The sequence below is a fragment of the Poecilia mexicana genome, unplaced genomic scaffold (genome assembly GCF_051168715.1).
Source record: "Poecilia mexicana isolate PSO_F unplaced genomic scaffold, ASM5116871v1 scaffold_3, whole genome shotgun sequence".
Classification (NCBI taxonomy): domain Eukaryota; kingdom Metazoa; phylum Chordata; class Actinopteri; order Cyprinodontiformes; family Poeciliidae; genus Poecilia; species Poecilia mexicana.
In genome coordinates this window covers 8,159,809-8,177,404 of record NW_028263372.1, presented here as the reverse complement: position 1 = coordinate 8,177,404, position 17,596 = coordinate 8,159,809, and the positions used below count along the sequence as shown (strand labels likewise).

General features: G+C 38.5%; 1 protein-coding gene across 1 annotated transcript; it reads right to left on the bottom strand.

Moving 5' to 3' along the window:
• Positions 1-862: 862 nt before the first annotated feature.
• On the bottom strand, positions 863-5,249 carry LOC148160161 (uncharacterized). Its single transcript, XM_088004120.1, has 4 exons — positions 4,140-5,249; positions 2,792-2,875; positions 2,112-2,204; positions 863-1,246 (listed from the first exon to the last, which is right to left on the bottom strand). The coding sequence occupies exons 1-4, from the start codon at positions 4,272-4,274 to the stop codon at positions 1,136-1,138; spliced, it is 423 nt and encodes a 140-aa protein (XP_087860246.1). The 5' UTR covers positions 4,275-5,249; the 3' UTR covers positions 863-1,135.
• Between the last annotated feature and the right edge of the window lie 12,347 nt (positions 5,250-17,596).

Here is a 17,596-nt window from a genome sequence, read left to right as displayed (position 1 = left end):
TCACAAAACATTCTTTCACAGAAAACACAGCTGAAACATTTCATCAAATCAACTCTTTTTCCTTGAACTTAACCTATAATGACATAGATAAGTTGGTAGATGATTTTCAGTCTTTTCAGCTTTATTATTAAAATTGTAGGTTTGCTTGAACTTTTTAAAAATAGTACCTCTTCTATGCATAATTTTTTTTGTATTAATGTTGGTACACATAATGGGCAAACCCAGTACTTTATTTGCTCGTAGTTTAAACTGACTTAAACTACATACTTTCAAAAGAATATTCAGATTCTAACATCCATTTTCTAGATAGTAAATATATCAATTTTTTCTTACTCAGCAACTTAAGTGTTACACCTCTGAAATATTTTTTTCCTTTTTCTCTTATTGTGGTACACTGAAAGAAATAACTCTTTGGATTAACATAAAAAAATCATGGAAAGATTTTCCACCTGATTACTTTGCTTTATTTCAGCACTATATAATTTTGTTACTCCGATTTAAAGGAAATGTGTTGGTTCAACTTAATTTATTAAGGTTATTCCAATTTAAAGCAAATGTGTTGGTTCAACTGAATTTTTGTGGTTGATTCAACTTATTTACTTTAGTTGGACCCAATGTAATTTAATAGAACCAGACCAACTAATTTTACAGTGATACCTTCACACTACTTAATTAAGTTGATCCAACTCATGAAAATTAAGTTAGCTGAACAAACATGCTTCATGCTGAAAGAAAGCTATATAATCGTGTGGAAAATCTTTCCATGATTGAATTATGTTAATTCAAAGACATTTTCTTAAGTGCTATTAAATGAAGTGTTTTAAGACCACACTGAAAGAAGAAAGAACACTCAACAATGAGAAAAAGTACAACATGAACTGTATTTTCAAAATTGTTATCCATTTTCTTTTTACACAGCACAAAAAACAGCTGAGTTGAAAGTTGAAATAAACAACAAAAGGTCAGTTTTGTTTTTCCAGAAAAAAACTGGGCTGTGTTTAGCATAGATCAAATTCTTAATAACATAAAAAGTGTCAGTAAATTCGCTCAACTTTGCGAACTGTAACAGTTAAAATTTAGTTTTCCATTGCGGTCTTTAGAAAAACATGTAAAGATAGATTGCCCAAGTTGTTCATCACTTCCACTCCGTCCAGGAGAATCCCAACATCCTCAATGGCATCGCCAGGCTCTGCACTCTCCGGTCGAATAACGAAGATTCCACAGACGGTCTCGGCCATTTGTGCACCTTGATGATGGGAACATGGGTGGGGTTTTGGGAGGGAGAGATTTCACATCTCATTAAATAAAAAAATAACTTTACACTTATTTGGCTGACTCAACAACAGCTAAGGTCCATCAAAGACCTGTCTGTGTTAATTGTGAGTCCAGTGGTAAGATTTTCCATTTAGAAAAGGTACCATATTTTCTACATTTTCACAAAAATCGTCTTATAATGCGGTGCACCTTGTGGTGCGGAAAATACGGTATATTGTCTCATATGGAAAAACATGAAGAGAAGGGATGAATCCCAAATAGGCCCCATATTCCATGGCCTGTTCTCCTCAATTGAAATGACAGTCTGAGGATCCACCACACAGACTGTCATTCCAAACCAGTCCTACTTATGTGCAAACAAAGCCCTGACTCTGTACACAAACCAAACATCTTATACATGAAGAACCTGTCTTATTTCCTGGATGGAGGAAATGTCATGACTATGTGTGGTAGTTATTTCCAAATAGATCAGTACTAACATCTTAGGTAAAGTTACTTAATATTTTTGTCTGCGTATGAAACAATGCTGTTAGAAAAAAGGCTAAATAAAACAGGCCAAAGATCTTTTTGTGGAGTTTAACTCACCTAAAAATCCTCATTTTAAACCCACTTAACAATAACTGTAATTATATCAATCTTACTAATGATTATCCTTTTCTGTTGGAGAAATCTAAAAGCATCTCAAAAGTCAAATTAAAATTGAATGTACCCAAGTGAAAAAAATGAAGAGTTTTAATGATCTTCTCTTACTTTAAATTTATTGGTAATTCACAGGAAGTCCAATTAACTCCAACTATAATCACCTCTTTTGTAGACACAAAGATAAATTAACATACCATGTACTCTTTCTCCAGCTTCTCTGGATCTTCATCCAGGTATGCACACAGGCCTTTTAGGATCCACTCTCGTCTGACTTCAGCAGTGTTTTCCTAAATATGCAGATCAGAAAACAATGAGAACTGCCAAAATCCAGCAGTATACTATAGGGTCACATACTTGAAAACTTAGCTAAATTCAAAGGAAGTCACAACGAAAGTGATCAGTGGCTTGCAGCCTATTTGAAAGATCTTTAAAATTGTTATTCTCCTTTCATTATGCCATGACTAAAATTAAGTTTAACATTTTATTTAAACTTCTAACTGAAGCTGTCACCTAAGAAATATTTATGTCTGAAACAAGGGTACAGTATAGGGGGATATACTGTGAAAAATCTATTTCCTCTGCCTTCTCCCAGTGCTAGAAACAACCAGTCAGTGGCAGGAAAGTGTTAGTGCTGTCAATCACAATCTCATGTTGCTGCTCATCCTTCTTCCCCCTTGCTCTGTACTATTCTGTAGCTAGCATAGGGCTGATAGCAGCTCATATCTACTAGACAGAGAGAGACAACACTCCTTACAGTTCCACATCCCCACGCAAATAAAGACAAATAAAACTGACTTGCCAAATACAAGTTCAGCTGAACCCTTATGATCGCTCTAACACTAGATTCAGTCATTTTAGATCTGGCAAAACTTACCATTAGCCACTGCAATCTAAAACTTGATGGCCGATGACCCCCTTCACCAGTGCTTATGTAGGTGGATAACAGACAGGTGATGTTCTGAAAGAGATCAGATTTTCAAACATTAAAATATGTAATTCACCCTGAGCAGAGTTGTATCTGAACATTCAAACTTTTAGTACAAGTCTCTTGAATGGATCATGAATCAATCAATCAAATTTTATTTGTACATCACATTTCAGCAGAAAGGCATTTCAAAGTGCTTTACATAATTAAAAACAGAAACACAGAGTCATGCCACATTTAATATACAGTGAAACAGATAAAAAGTAAAGTCAAAAACATTAAAAACATTGAAGACATTAAAACCGCACTAAGCCTAATTTAGCTATAAGCAACTCTAAACAGGTGGGTTTTAAGTTGAGATTTAAAGGCACCCAGTGTTTCAGCTGTTCTGAAACTGAATATAACCACTGGGCACATGCAAGCATGTATGTGCAGAACAGTGGTGACTTGAACATGGTAGAAAGCAATAAAAATATAAAACATAAAAATCAAAACAAAAACCTCAACATTTCAAAATTAAACCGATAAACTTAAAAATTGTTTTTGAACTACAATTATTTGGGGAAAAACAAGTACAATAACAAAATACATCTTTAGAGAAGAGGAATATATGTATTTAAAAAATAAGAAAGCTCAAGTCTGTTCATGGACTAATAGGAATAATGGACAATCCTCTGAGTGTTTCAGCCAGAAAAAAATACTAGAAATCCATAGTTAGCAGGTGGACATTTATGTGGACATTGCAATCACATTTAAAGCTCTAACAGCAAAGGTTTCCGCAGGTTCCTCTGACTCAAATTTAATACTTTTTATTATTAATAAGTGAAGAATCTGTATTACCATAGAAAGCCACAAAAGTGTGTGTGCATCCAATGTCCACTCTGCATTTACCTACATAATAACAGTACTGAAATTAAATAATAATAATAAAAAAAAACATTTAAATAGACTTATGTTTGGCCCCAGTGTTTAAAATCCACTAAACCTCAGACTTCAGAGTTTGTATGGCACCAGATGCTGAATTTACATCAGTCCAACTTTTTTCCAGGGAGTTTTAACAACCTGAGGAGGAGCAAAACTGTGACATTTATGGGGTCCGTTTTTTGTCTTGACAGCAGCTTTGTGACCCTTACACTGCTTCATGTGATGTTAGCATGATTTGAGTACATCAATTACATAGAAACGTGACCGAACATAGAAAAAAATGTTTTTTAAAAAAGTCTGATGATTTTAATTTGCATCTTTTTATTTCGATTTTTATTTTGATTTAGACGGATGAAAATAGACTGAATCTTACCTTTTTCAAATTAAGCAGATCCAAATCAGGAATCTTCCCGCTTCTCTTGAAAGAACAGTTTGAAGTTTTCCCAGACACAAGATCTCGCGTGATCTCGCTAGCATCTCGCGTGATCTTCCGTAATTTCGCTAGCATCTCGCGTGATCTTCCATAATTTCGCTAGCATCTCGCGTGATCTTCCGTAATCTCGCCAGTGTCTCGCGTGATCTCCGGGTCTCGCTAGACCCTCTTCGGCGGGAGATTAGTCTGACTAAATTGAATCACGTTGTCTCAACTTGAATACATTTTATTAACGCTAGGTTGTTGAATTTTATGTTTATTTGACGTGATTTTGTCATATTTGCCTTTGAAACATAAAATAATTCTGTTAAACATGTTATTTTTTATAAATGCAATAACCACTTCAATTCAGTTGTGCTTTGACACAAGCATGGAGCAAGCAGGAAATGGTGCAAATGTTAGAAAAACGCTGATTAATTACCAGCTAACCATCACTTCATGTGATGTTAACACATGTTAGCCACTGACATGAGTACATCAATTACATAGTGTGAAGGTATCACTGTTAAATAAGTTGGTTTCAACTAAATTTGCATTCATCTTAATCAAGTAAAGTCAATTATTTGGTCCAAAACATTGCAAATTAGTTGGCCTGGTTCTATTAAATTACATTGGGTCCAACTAAAGTAAATAAGTTGAATCAACCACAAAAGTTAAGTTGAGCCAACACATTTGCTTTAAATTGGAGTAACAGAATTACATAGTGCTGAAATAAAGCAAAGTAATCAGGTGGAAAATCTTTCCATGATTTTTTTTATGTTAATCCAAAGAGTTATTTCTTTCAGTGTACATAGCAACACTGATATGTGCACAATCCTGCCAGGAAAATTTAGTATTCTCTAAACTGCAGCTGGCGTTTTCCTGGCACGAAAAACAATCATCTCGCAGGGCCTCGTGTGATTTCCCATGATCTCGCGGGATCTGCCGTGATCTCGCTCGTCGCCTCCAGCACAAGATCAGTCTGACTATAATGAATCGTGTTATCTCAACATGATTCAATTTCATAAACGTTAAGTTGATGAATTTCTTGTTTGTTCAACATGATTTTATCACGTTTTTGTTTAATACATGAAATTATTGTGTTAAAAGTACATGATATTCTTTTATTAATCTAATAACCCCCTAAGTTCATTTTTTTGAGTGTACCAATCTTTCACTAAAACATTTAACTTCCTGAGATATCCATTTATTTTCATGCAAAACTCTCTAAAAGAGGATTAGGTTTTATTGTTTTTGGATTACATTGGGTCATTAAATATGAACTCTTGTTTTTTTCTTTTGAATGTATTGCAAGTTTGCATCATAAAACTTCCTGACACGATTGAGCCATTCTCCCTGGTGTTCACCAAGGACAGAGATGAACTCCCATCAACTAAACTCCCTCAACCCATTGAGATGTTGTTAAATTACCTTTCCCTAGGATCCAGGTAATGGGACCTTGCTGACCGGCACGGTGTCAGCTGAGATTTTGCTTCTTCTGTTTCTTCTCAACTTCCTCCGTTCGATGCAACTGTTCTGATTCCATCAAGGAATAAGACCCTTGCTTTTTAATCTTGTCCATTTCCATCTTCTTCTGCCGTTTATATTCAACTTGACCATCCCATACATCAGTCAAAGACTTTTGGATTTCAAGTATATTTTCTCTCCTGTTTGTCAAGTAACTTTTGGGCAAACTCCTGCTTGGTCATTTCTTTATAAAGCTTTTTCTCCTCAAAAGCTTCTTTGACATATTCTTGTCTCCTTATGTCCTCCAGATTATCATAGACCATCTTCTTACATCTCTCTTGAAATATAACCTTTTCAGGAACATTTTTCTCCCTCTCGTCATGTACATATTCTGACCAAATGCCTGCACTAACTCTCTTATGTTTTTGCATTTGCATTACGACTTGTTTTTCTGCATTTTAAGTAACCTGTTTGTTGAGTTTCTGTTCTTTTTTACATGACAAAGACTTTTTAAACTGTTTGTCATGTTTGTCTTTTCCAGAAACCTCATTGGATTTAGCTGTGGACAAGTAGAGAGGTCTTACTCCATGTCTGTCAATTTGCAACAATGTTTTTGATTCATTTTTCTCCTGCTTGTCTTTCCAATTCTCCACATCCCGTGCGTAAACATTTTGTGGTCTAGGTCTCTGTTTCTTCTCCTGTAATTTGCAAACTGCAGATTTGTGTCTTTCTTTCAACCCCTGTAATTTTCAAAATTCATTATCCCAGTCAATGCATGTCTGAATATCAATTCTGTCTTTCAAAGATGAAATGAAATGTGAGCTGAAGTCAACATTATAATCAGTATTGGTCGTGTTGTCAGGTTTGAAATGTTTTGTAATTTCAGGCAACTTTAAAATAAAGTCGCTTAAATTACAATCCTCATCTTGAATTTTGACAATCTCGTTGAGTTCTTCATTTGGTTCGATTGTCATCGTTTTTATCGAAGGGATAATCCTCCTGGGTAATTGATCCTCGTTTGTCTTTGAACTGAGTGCAACTGAGAAGTTTGTGCCCGTTGTCTTGACAGAGCATGCATGTTGGTTTAACATGTGGCCTTTGTTTTGTGCCTTCCGTTTCTGTTACCACTTGCGTATGGAGAACACTGGAGGTGGGCCTTTTTTCTTTCTGGTTAACTTTACTGGTTATTTTGGTGAAGTCTGTTGAGTGAAGAGCCTGAAATGAACTCAGTAAAGTGCCTTAAGCTTGGAAACTTCTCATTTTCTTTCATGTATTGAGTAGCCTGACAATTCCACCTTGCAGCTGCCCAGTTCGGTAATTTTTGAATAAGTCTTTGGTTTTCTTCACAATCGTTGAGAATGCTTAAACCTTCTATGTGTGGCATAGCCTCATGACATGTTTGAATGAAATCAGCAGATGCTCTAAATCCTATTGAGTCATATATCTTTGGCCATTTTGCTAGTACGCTTTCTGTACAATAAATGGATGTCCATACCTTTGGTTGAGGTGTTCCTACGCTTCCTGATAGTCATCACTCGTTTCTGTAGAAGATACCATCAAGCGTTTGTCGAGCTGAGACCCTACATATTTCCTTAAGTAGTGTAGCTTATCTGCAGGTGATATGTTCTTTTTATCAATGAGTGCAGCAAATGAAGCTTCCCACTCGAACTCTATTGGATAGCCTGTGAACGTGGAGGGCTCGGGCATTGGCAGTCTGTTCATGGTGACACTGTCCTGTAATGCTTGGGTTAAATAAAGGACATCTGCTTGTGGAGGTGAGGTGGACACAATGTTGCTGTTAGGGACCTGAATGGGAGCAGAATCTATAGAAGCCTTTTGAGCTGCTCTGGTACAGTCAATATGAACACTGCTGTCGCTCTTTATCTCCTGATCATAGGTTATTAATGTAGCTCATGCAGCCTTCAACTCCTTTTCAGCCTTTAATCTCTCACATTTTTGAGATTCTAACTCCTTTCTCTGTCTTTTCTCCAAAAGTTGAATTCGTTCTCTTTGTTTTTCTTCTTCTAATAACACTTCATACTCTGCCTCCTTGGCCGCTAACTCTGCTGCAGCTTCTGCTCTCTTTACAGCTACTACTGACCTTGTAGAGTTTGAATTACTGGCAGCTGAGCGCTTACTTGAGTATGTGATGGAAGAACTGTAAATGGATTGAGCATAGTCTGGATCAAGAAGTTCTTGGAGGAACTTCTTCCTGACAGGGCCTCCTGAACTTCGTGATAATCAGGCTGTTTGTGTTTCTCAAGGTGGATTCTTTTCCAATTATCACCTCCACACACTCTTTACAATTCAATTAAAGAAAGCATGTCTTTCCTTTCAATCTCACAAAGTTCATTTTTTTCCTGCCTTTTAAATCGTATCTGGGAATCCCAAGAATCAGTCAGAGACTTGATAACTGCAGCTTTTTCTCTTTCTCTAGTTTTTCACGCTTTTGCTCTGCAGATTCCTGATGTCTCTTTTCTTTTAATAACTTATCAGCCAGTTCATCAGCCAGAGGCTTTTGCTTTGGAGTTTTCTTCTCCTGATGATGTGCTTCATGTAGCATTTTGGCAACCTCCTCCTTGGCCATATTGTTGCATAGATTTTTTGTAAAAGAGAGTCGTAGGCAGCTTCTTTCCTCAATATATCCTCTAAATTGTCATCCAGTCTTTTTTTGGTCTTCCATGTTTGGCTCAGTCTCATCCTGTCTCAAAAATTTCCGGTCTTTCTCTTTTTTCTGTCTCTTCATCTCAATTTCCTCTATTTGATGCAGTCTATCTGACTGCAGTCCATTTGCTGCCTTTCAATTTCAACTATTTCCTTCTTCTTCTGTTGTTTATATTGAATTTGTTCATCCAATGTGTCAGTCAGAGACTTTTTCAAAATGGCTTTCTTCTCCCTCTCCTGTTCCTCTCATAACTTTTGGCCTAACTGCTGCTTAGCTCTCACTTGAAATCGCCTTTCCTCCAAAAGAGCGAAGTTGGCAGCTTCCTTCCTCCTTATATTATCCAGATTGTCATAAACAATCTTTCTAGATTCCTCTAGAGAATTAAACTCTTCAGGAAGCCTCATCTCATCTACATCAATGTGTTGTACAAACACTGATTTAGATTGAAAGCCTTCATTTGAGTCACCAACACTGATATATTTCACACTGTGTTATCATTTGGTCCCTCATGTTTTGCTCAGTCTTGTCCTGTGTGCTGAGTTTTTGCTTCTTCTGTTTCCTCTTAACTTCCTCCGTTCGATGCAAACGTTCTGATTCCATCAAGGAATAAGACCCTTGCTTCTTAATCTTGTCCATTTCCATCTTCTTCTGCCGTTTATATTCAACTTGACTATCCCATGCATCAGTCAGAGACTTTTTCATTTCAACTTTCTTTTCTCTCTCCTGTTTGTCAAGTAACTTTTGGGCAAACTCCTGCTTGGTCATTTCTTTATAAAACTTTTTCTCTTCTAAAGCGTCTTTGACATATTCTTGTCTCCTTATATCCTGCAGATTATCATAGGCCATCTTCTTACATTTCTCTTGAAATGTAACCATTTCAGTAACATTTTTCTCCCTCTCGTCATGTACATATTGTGACCGAATGCCTTCACTAACTTTCTTGTGTTTTTGCCTTTGCATTACGACTTGTTTCTCTGCATTTTCAGTAACCTGTTTTTTGGGTTTCTGTTCTTTTTTACATGACAAAGACTTTTTAAACTGTTTGTCATGTTTGTCTTTTCCAGAAACCTCATTGGATTTAGCTGTGGACAAGTTGAGAGGTCTTACTTCATGTCTGTCAATTTGTAACAAGGTTTTTGATATAGGTTTCTTCTGCTTGGCTTTCCAATTCTCCACATCCCGTGTGTGAACATTTTGTGGTCTAGGTCTCTGTTCCTTCTCCTGTAACTTGTGAAGTCCAGCTTCGTGTCTTTCTATCAACCCCTGTAATTCTCGAAATTCATTATCCCGGTCAATGCATGTCTGAAGATCAGTTCCGTCTGACATGAAAATTTTACTGTAGTCAACTTTATAATCAGTATTGGTCGTGGTGTCAGGTTTGAATTGTTTTGCAATTTCAGACACCTTTGAAATAAAGCTGCTTAAATTACAATAGTCATCTTTAATTTTGAAAGGCATGTTGAGTTTTTCATTTGGTTGTAATCTCCTCTCTTTTAACGACGCGATAACTCTGCTGGGTATACGACGAGAATCCATCTTATGTTTCGGTTTCAAATTTAAAATTCTCTATAAATTTGTTGGGTTGTCCACATCTGGCTTTAGAATACAAGTAACAAGACACTCAAAGTGTTCAGGAGTGAAGTTGGCAGCTTTCTTCCTCTTTATATTATCCAGATTGTCATAAACAATCTTTCTAGATTCCTCTAGAGAATAAAACTCTAGAAGCCTCATCTCATCTCTTCTGTTTGTCAAGTAACTTTTGGGCAAACTCCTGCTTAGCCATTTCTTTATAAAACGTTTTCTCCTCTAAAGCGTCTTTGACATATTCTTGTCTCCTTATAACCTCCAGATTTTCATAGGCCATTTTCTTACATTTCTCTTGAAATTTAATCTTTTCAGGAACATTTTTCTCCCTCTCGTTATGTACATATTGTGAGAGTCACTAACTCTCTTATATTTTTGCCTTTGCATTATGACTTGTTTCTCTGCATTTTCAGTAACCTGTATGTTGAGTTTCTGTTCTTTTTTACATGACAAAGACTTTTTAAACTGTTTGTCATGTTTGTCTTTTCCAGAAACCTCATTGGATTTAGCTGTGGACAAGTTGAGAGGTCTTACTCCATGTCTGTCAATTTGTAACAAGGTTTTTGATATAGGTTTCTTCTGCTTGGCTTTCCAATTCTCCACATCCCGAACGTAAACATTTTGTGGTCTAGGTCTCTGTTCCTTCTCCTGTAACTTGCGAAGTCCAGCTTCGTGTCTTTCTTTCAACCCCTGTAATTCTCGAAATTCATTATCCCGGTCAATGCATGTCTGAAGATCAGTTCCGCTGACATGAAAATTTTACTGTAGTCAACTTTATAATCAGTATTGGTCGTGGTGTCAGGTTTGAATTGTTTTGTAATTTCAGACACCTTTGAAATAAAGCTGCTTAAATTACAATCCTCATCTTCAATCTTGATAGGTATGTTGAGTTTTTCATTTGGTTCGATTGTCATCTCTTTTAACGACGCGATAACCCTCCTGGGTATTCGACAGGAATCCATCTTAGGTTTCTATCTCAAGGTAAAAAATTGTACAATTCTCTATAAATTTGTTGGGTTCTGATGGGGCAAATGGAACGTCACATGTAAATTGGGCTGGGACTCAGAGGTGGTCCTGCTTGTCTGTTGCCATGGTTGGTCCTGGGTTCTTCGCCTCTGGTCATGTGGCCTGGGCCCCTGGGATTTCCCTCGGTCTACAGGTTGGAGACAAAATGGCTGCCAACAAAACTTGGTGGTTTTTAATGGTTCTTCTTGAATTTCGAATTGTGTGATGCCACTTTTTCCACCTTAGTTTATTTACAACACATTCATGGTCTACTCCATTTGTATTCTGACCTCTGCTATTTGACCCCCAGCATAAGTTTAACGGTACAAGTGAAGCCTCGATGCAGCAGGGTGTTAGATCTCTCTGCAGTTTACAGAAATATTTTGTATGCCTGAATGATTATAACTCTGATTGTCCAACATTTGGATAATGTGTTTGTCTCCTCCAGCATGACAACGATTGAAAAAGGATAAAAGTACGGTAATAGTTGTTAATTTCCTGATTTAAAAGGAAACCTGAGATTTTGCTAATGTCAGAATCAGTTGTGGCACAATTCTCCTGTCTATCTTCTTTTGGTTGTATCATGGGGACAGGTGTGAAATCTTTTGTAATTTCAGGTAAGTTTGACAAAAAGTCGCTTAAATTACAATCCTCATCTTGAATTTTGACAATCTTGTTGAGTTCTTTAATTGGTTCGATTGTCATCGTTTTTATCGAAGGGATAATCCTCCTGGGTAATCGATCCTCGTTTGTCTTTGAACTGAGTGCATCTGTGAAGTCTGTGCCCGTTGTCTTGACAGAGCATGCATGTTGGTTTAACATGTGGCCTTTGTTTTGTGCCTTCCGTTTTTGTTACCACTTGCGTATGGAGAACACTGGAGGTGGGCCTTTTTTCTTTCTGGTTAACTTTACTGGTTATTTTGGTGAAGTCTGTTGAGTGAAGAGCCTGAAATGACGTGATTGGATTACACACAATCTCAGCTTCAGTGGACATGAACTCAGTAAAGTGCCTTAAACTTGGAAACTTCCCATTTTCTTTCATGTACTGAGTAGCCTGACAATTCCACCTTTCAGCTGCTCAGTTCAATAATTTTTAAACAAGTTTTTGGTTTTCTTCACAATCGTTGAGAATGCTTAAACCTTCTATGTGTGGCATAGCCTCATGACATGTTTGAATGAAATCAGCAAATGCTCTAAATCCTATTGAGTCATTTGTTTGTATCTTTGGCCATTTTGCTAGTTCGCTTTCTGTACAATAAATGGATGTCCATACCTTTGGTTGAGGCGTTCCCACACTTCCTGATAGTCAACACTCGTTTCTGTAGAAGATACCATCAAGCGTTTGTCGAGCTGAGACCCCTACAGATTTCCTTAAGTAGTGTAGCTTATCTGCAGGTGATATGTTTCCAGTGCTGGCTCCAGTGCCTCCATTGCCAGCTCCAGTGCCTCCAGTGCCGTCTCCAGAGTTTCCAGTGCCGGCTCCAGAGTTTCCAGTGCCAGCACTCGAGTTTCCAGTGCCGGCTCCATAGTTTCCAGTGCCGGCTCCATTGCCTCCAGTGCCGGCTCCAGAGTTTCCAGTGCTGGCTCTAGAGTTTCCAGTGCTGGCTCCAGAGTTTCCAGTGCTGGCTCTAGAGTTTCCAGTGCCGGCTCCAGAGTTTCCAGTGCAGGCTGCAGTACCTCTCCAGTGCTGCCTCTAGAGTTTCCAGTGCCAGCTCCATTGCCTCCAGTACTGGCTCTAGAGTTTCCAGTGCCGGCTCCAGTGCTGTCTCCAGAGGTTCCAGTGCAGTCTCCAGAGTTTCCAGTGCCGGCTCCATTGCCTCCAGTGCTTGGTCTAGAGTTTCCAGAGACGGCTCCAAGAGCCTCTAGTGCCGGCTCCAGAGTTTCCAGTGCCGGCTCTAGAGTTTCCAGTGCCGGCTCCAGAGTTTCCAGTGCCGGCTCTAGAGTTTCCAGTGCCGGCTCTAGAGTTTCCAGTGCTGGCTCCAGTGCTGACTATAGTGCCGGCTCCTGTGCCGTCTCCAGAGTTTCCAGTGCCAGCTCCACAGTTTCCAGTGCTGGCTCCAACTGGGCCCCCAGATCCTCCCTGTTCTCCGTCCGAAGCTCCGCCTCCCTGTGCTCTGTCTGGCATTCCAGAGCCTGCAGCCGGCCCCAATGGATCCTGGAAAGGCCCATATTATTGAGCCACTGGCTCAATAATACTAATTGAGCCAGTGCTTGCATTCCTTGGCCAGCTGAGAAACGTCGTTATTCATTTGGGACTGTGAATGGATGGGAATTGTCTTGTCTTCTGATCTGCATTAATGTCACTCTCATTCGACAATGCAAACCATTATAGCAGCCATTCGTTTCCTTTTAAACTGTTCATCATGTTTGTCTTTTCCAGAAACTTCATTTAATATAGCTGTGGACAAGTAGAGAGGTTTTGGTCTCTTTATCCTAATTAGACACCACATTTTAGCTTCCTCCGTTCCCCTCTTCTTCTGTTTTTTACTTTGTGCATTGCGTGCATTAGATTTTTGCATTCCAGCTTTCTTTGTCTTCTCCAGTTTATCTGGTACAAAAGTAACTATTGGACAAAACTCTTCCAATTCTTTATGTTGCTTTTCCTTCAATAGATCTTTGTTTTCAGGTTTTTTCTTCCTCATAGCCTCTAGCTTGACTTGCAAAATATACTGCTCAAAAAAATAAAGGGAACATTTCACTTTAATTTTGTGTGTGGCTCCAAATCCAGGCCTCCATTGGTTAATAAATTTGATTTCCATTGATGATTTTTGTGTGATTTTGCTGTCAGCACACTCAACTTTGTACAGAACAAAGTATTCAATGAGAATATTTCATTCATTCAGATCTAGGATGTGTTATTTGAGTGTTCCCTTGATTTTTTTGAGCAGCGTATTTTTACATCTCTCATACCATGTGCACGTGCAAGGACAACCCCCCTTGCTGGCACTCTGAGGTGTTTCAGTACCTGTTTCACTTGTACCTTGTGCCTTTTCACCCTTTTCGGAATGTCTCTTGTCCTTGAGAGTGCCAGAGTCTGAATTATTGGGAAAAGGGTTGAAATTTTGGGGACTGCTGACCACATTGTTTAAAAATCTAGTTTGTTCTTGATTTCCAAAACAGCTGTTCACACCTTCCTTTTGTTTTGTTTTCATTGTCTTTACCATAGGGGTAGGCTTCCTTTGTAATCGATGGGAATCCATCTGCTGTTTCTATCTCACGGTGGAAAAAATACAGTTGACTGTAAGTCCTTCCTCCGTTCCCCTCGTCTTCTGTTTTTTACTTTGGTCATTGCGTGCATGTTGTTGGCAATTCTCAGGGAGGTGCACAGAGTTGGAGTTCAGTGAGGGAAATCTGACAGGACTGGTATTGCTAACTTTCTGACGACTCAGTAAAGGTCTGTGAACATTGCTGGTTTTTGTGTCATGTTTGTCACCAGAATACACTGATCTTCTCACATAGGACTTGGAGCAACTTCTCCCTGATCTTGCTTCTGCTAGAGTCTCCTGAACTTCGTGATAAACAGCCTGTTTGTGTTTCTGAAGCTGGGTTCTTTTATTCTTTTGACTTTCACACACTCTTTCCAAATCAATTAAGGAAAGCATGTCTTTCCTTTCAATCTCACAAAGTTCCTTTTTCTGTTGCTGTTTAAATCTGGGAATCCCACGTATCAGTCAGAGACTTGATAGCTGCAGCTTTTTTCTCTTTCTCCAGTTTTTCACACTTTCGCTCTGCAGATTCCCGATGTTTCATTTCTCTCAATGACTTATGCTCCATAAAAGCCATTTTCTTAGCTTCTTCCTTCTTTATAAGTGACAGTTGGTCGTACACTATTTTTTTACGTATTTCACGACTTCTGTCCTTATCAGGAATGTCGCAGTCACTCTCATAGTCTAGAAAGCCAGATTCATACTGAACATCTCTTCCTTGCTCAGTAACACTGTGATGCATTTCCCACTGCATTACATCTTTGTTCTCCATATATTTTTTTAGTCTTGTTCTGTAACCTGTCTGATCTGGGAAGCAACCCTAGCCTTTCAGCCGTTTTCTTTTGTTGGTTATATTGATGTTTGAGTGATATATCAGTTTGATGCAGTCTATCTGACTCCATTATAGCAGCCATTCGTTGCCTTTCAATTTCAGATATTTCCTTCTTCTTCTGTTGTTTATATCGAATTTGGGCATCCCATGTGTCAGTGAGAGACCTTCTCAAATTGGCTTTCTTTTCCCTCTCCTGTTCCTCTTGTAACCTTTGGCCTAATTGCAGCTTAGCCCTCTCTTTACGTTGCTTGTCCTCCAAAAGAGAGTAATTGGCAGCTTCTTTCCTCTTTAGATCCTCCAGATTGTCACATACTATCTTCTTACATTCCTCTAGAGAACTGAGCTTTTCAGGAAGCCTTATCTTAGCCTTGTATCCACTCTAATTCAGATTCACTAACACTCTGATAGGTCTCCCACTGCATTGAGACTTGGTCTTCGGTGTTTTTGCTCTGCCTCATTCTGTTTGAAGTATTTCTGGACTTTTTCCTTATTCTGTCTCCTCTTCTCAATTTCCTCAATTTGACACAACCTGTTAGCTTCCATTATGGCAGCCATTTCTTGCCTTTCCATCTGGTCCATTTCCATCTTCTTCTGCAGTTTGTATTTTATTTGGGCATCCCATGTGTCAGTCAGAGACTGTTTCATTGCACCATTCTTCTCTCTCTCCTGTTCGTCATGTAACTTTTGGCCAAATTCCTGCTTTGCCCTTTCTTCACTTTCCTTGGCCTCTTTCCTCTTTATTTCCTCCAGATGGCCATACACAATCTTTTTAGATTCCTCTTGAGATGGGACCTTTTCAGGAAGCTTCCTCTCACTCTCGTGTTGTACAAACACTGATTTAGATTGAAAGCCTTCATTTGGGTCACCAACACTGATAAATTTCACACTGTGCTATCATTTGGTCCCTCATGTTTTGCTCAGTCTCGTCCTCTGTGTGAAATTTCCGCTGCTTCTCCTTCTTCTCAATTTCTTCCACTCGATGCAACAGTTCTGATTCCATCAAGGAATAAGACGCTTGCTTTTTAATCTTGTCCCTTTCCATCTTCTGCCATTTATATTCAACTTGGGCATCCCATGCGTCAGTCAAAGACTTTTGCATTTTAACTTTCTTTTCTCTCTCCCGTTTGTCAAGTAACTATTGGGCAAACTCCTGCTTAGCCATTTCTTTATAAAGCTTTTTCTCCTCTAAAGCTTCTTTGACATCTTCTTGTCTCCTTATGTCCTCCAGATTATCATAGACCATCTTCTTACATTTCTCTTGAAATGTAGCCTTTTCAGGAACATTTTTCTCCCTCTCGTCATGTACATATTCTGACCGAATGTCTTCACTAACACTCTTATATTTTTGCCTTTGCATTACGACTTGTTCCTCTGCATTTTCAGTAACCTGTACAATGAGTTTCTGTTCTTTTTTACATGACAAAGGCCTTTTAAACTGTTCATCATGTTTGTCTTTTCCAGAAACTTCATTTAATATAGCTGTGGACAAGTAGAGAGGTTTTGGTCTCTTTTTCCTAATTAGACACCACATTTTAGCTTCCTCCGTTCCCCTCTTCTTCTGTTTTTTACTTTGTGCATTGCGTGCATTAGATTTTTGCATTCCAGCTTTCTTTGTCTTCTCCAGTTTATCTGGTACAAAAGTAACTATTGGACAAAACTCTTCCAATTCTTTATGTTGCTTTTCCTTCAATAGATCTTTGTTTTCAGGTTTTTTCTTCCTCATAGCCTCTAGCTTGACTTGCAAAATATACTGCTCAAAAAAATAAAGGGAACATTTCACTTTAATTTTGTGTGTGGCTCCAAATCCAGGCCTCCATTGGTTAATAAATTTGATTTCCATTGATGATTTTTGTGTGATTTTGCTGTCAGCACACTCAACTTTGTACAGAACAAAGTATTCAATGAGAATATTTCATTCATTCAGATCTAGGATGTGTTATTTGAGTGTTCCCTTGATTTTTTTGAGCAGCGTATTTTTACATCTCTCATACCATGTGCACGTGCAAGGACAACCCCCCTTGCTGGCACTCTGAGGTGTTTCAGTACCTGTTTCACTTGTACCTTGTGCCTTTTCACCCTTTTTGGAATGTCTCTTGTCCTTGAGAGTGCCAGAGTCTGAATTATTGGGAAAAGGGTTGAAATTTTGGGGACTGCTGACCACATTGTTTAAAAATCTAGTTTGTTCTTGATTTCCAAAACAGCTGTTCACACCTTCCTTTTGTTTTGTTTTCATTGTCTTTACCATAGGGGTAGGCTTCCTTTGTAATCGATGGGAATCCATCTGCCGTTTCTATCTCACGGTGGAAAAAAAACAGTTGACTGTAAGTCCTTCCTCCGTTCCCCTCGTCTTCTGTTTTTTACTTTGGTCATTGCGTGCATGTTGTTGGCAATTCTCAGGGAGGTGCACAGAGTTGGAGTTCAGTGAGGGAAATCTGACAGGACTGGTATTGCTAACTTTCTGACGACTCAGTAAAGGTCTGTGAACATTGCTGGTTTTTGTGTCATGTTTGTCACCAGAATACACTGATCTTCTCACATAGGACTTGGAGCAACTTCTCCCTGATCTTGCTTCTGCTAGAGTCTCCTGAACTTCGTGATAAACAGCCTGTTTGTGTTTCTGAAGCTGGGTTCTTTTATTCTTTTGACTTTCACACACTCT

What these genes read in the sequence shown, in the direction of transcription:
- LOC148160161 (XM_088004120.1), bottom strand. Translation starts at nt 4,274, where the DNA reads ATGCTAGCGAAATTACGGAAGATCACGCGAGATGCTAGCGAGATCACG. An exon ending in ATCTGCTTAATTTGAAAAAG is followed by an intron (nt 2,876 to 4,139) that starts GTAAGATTCAGT and finishes GATCTCTTTCAG; the next exon opens with AACATCACCTGTCTGTTATC. An exon ending in AGCTGGAGAAAGAGTACATG is followed by an intron (nt 1,247 to 2,111) that starts GTATGTTAATTT and finishes CCCATCATCAAG; the next exon opens with GTGCACAAATGGCCGAGACC.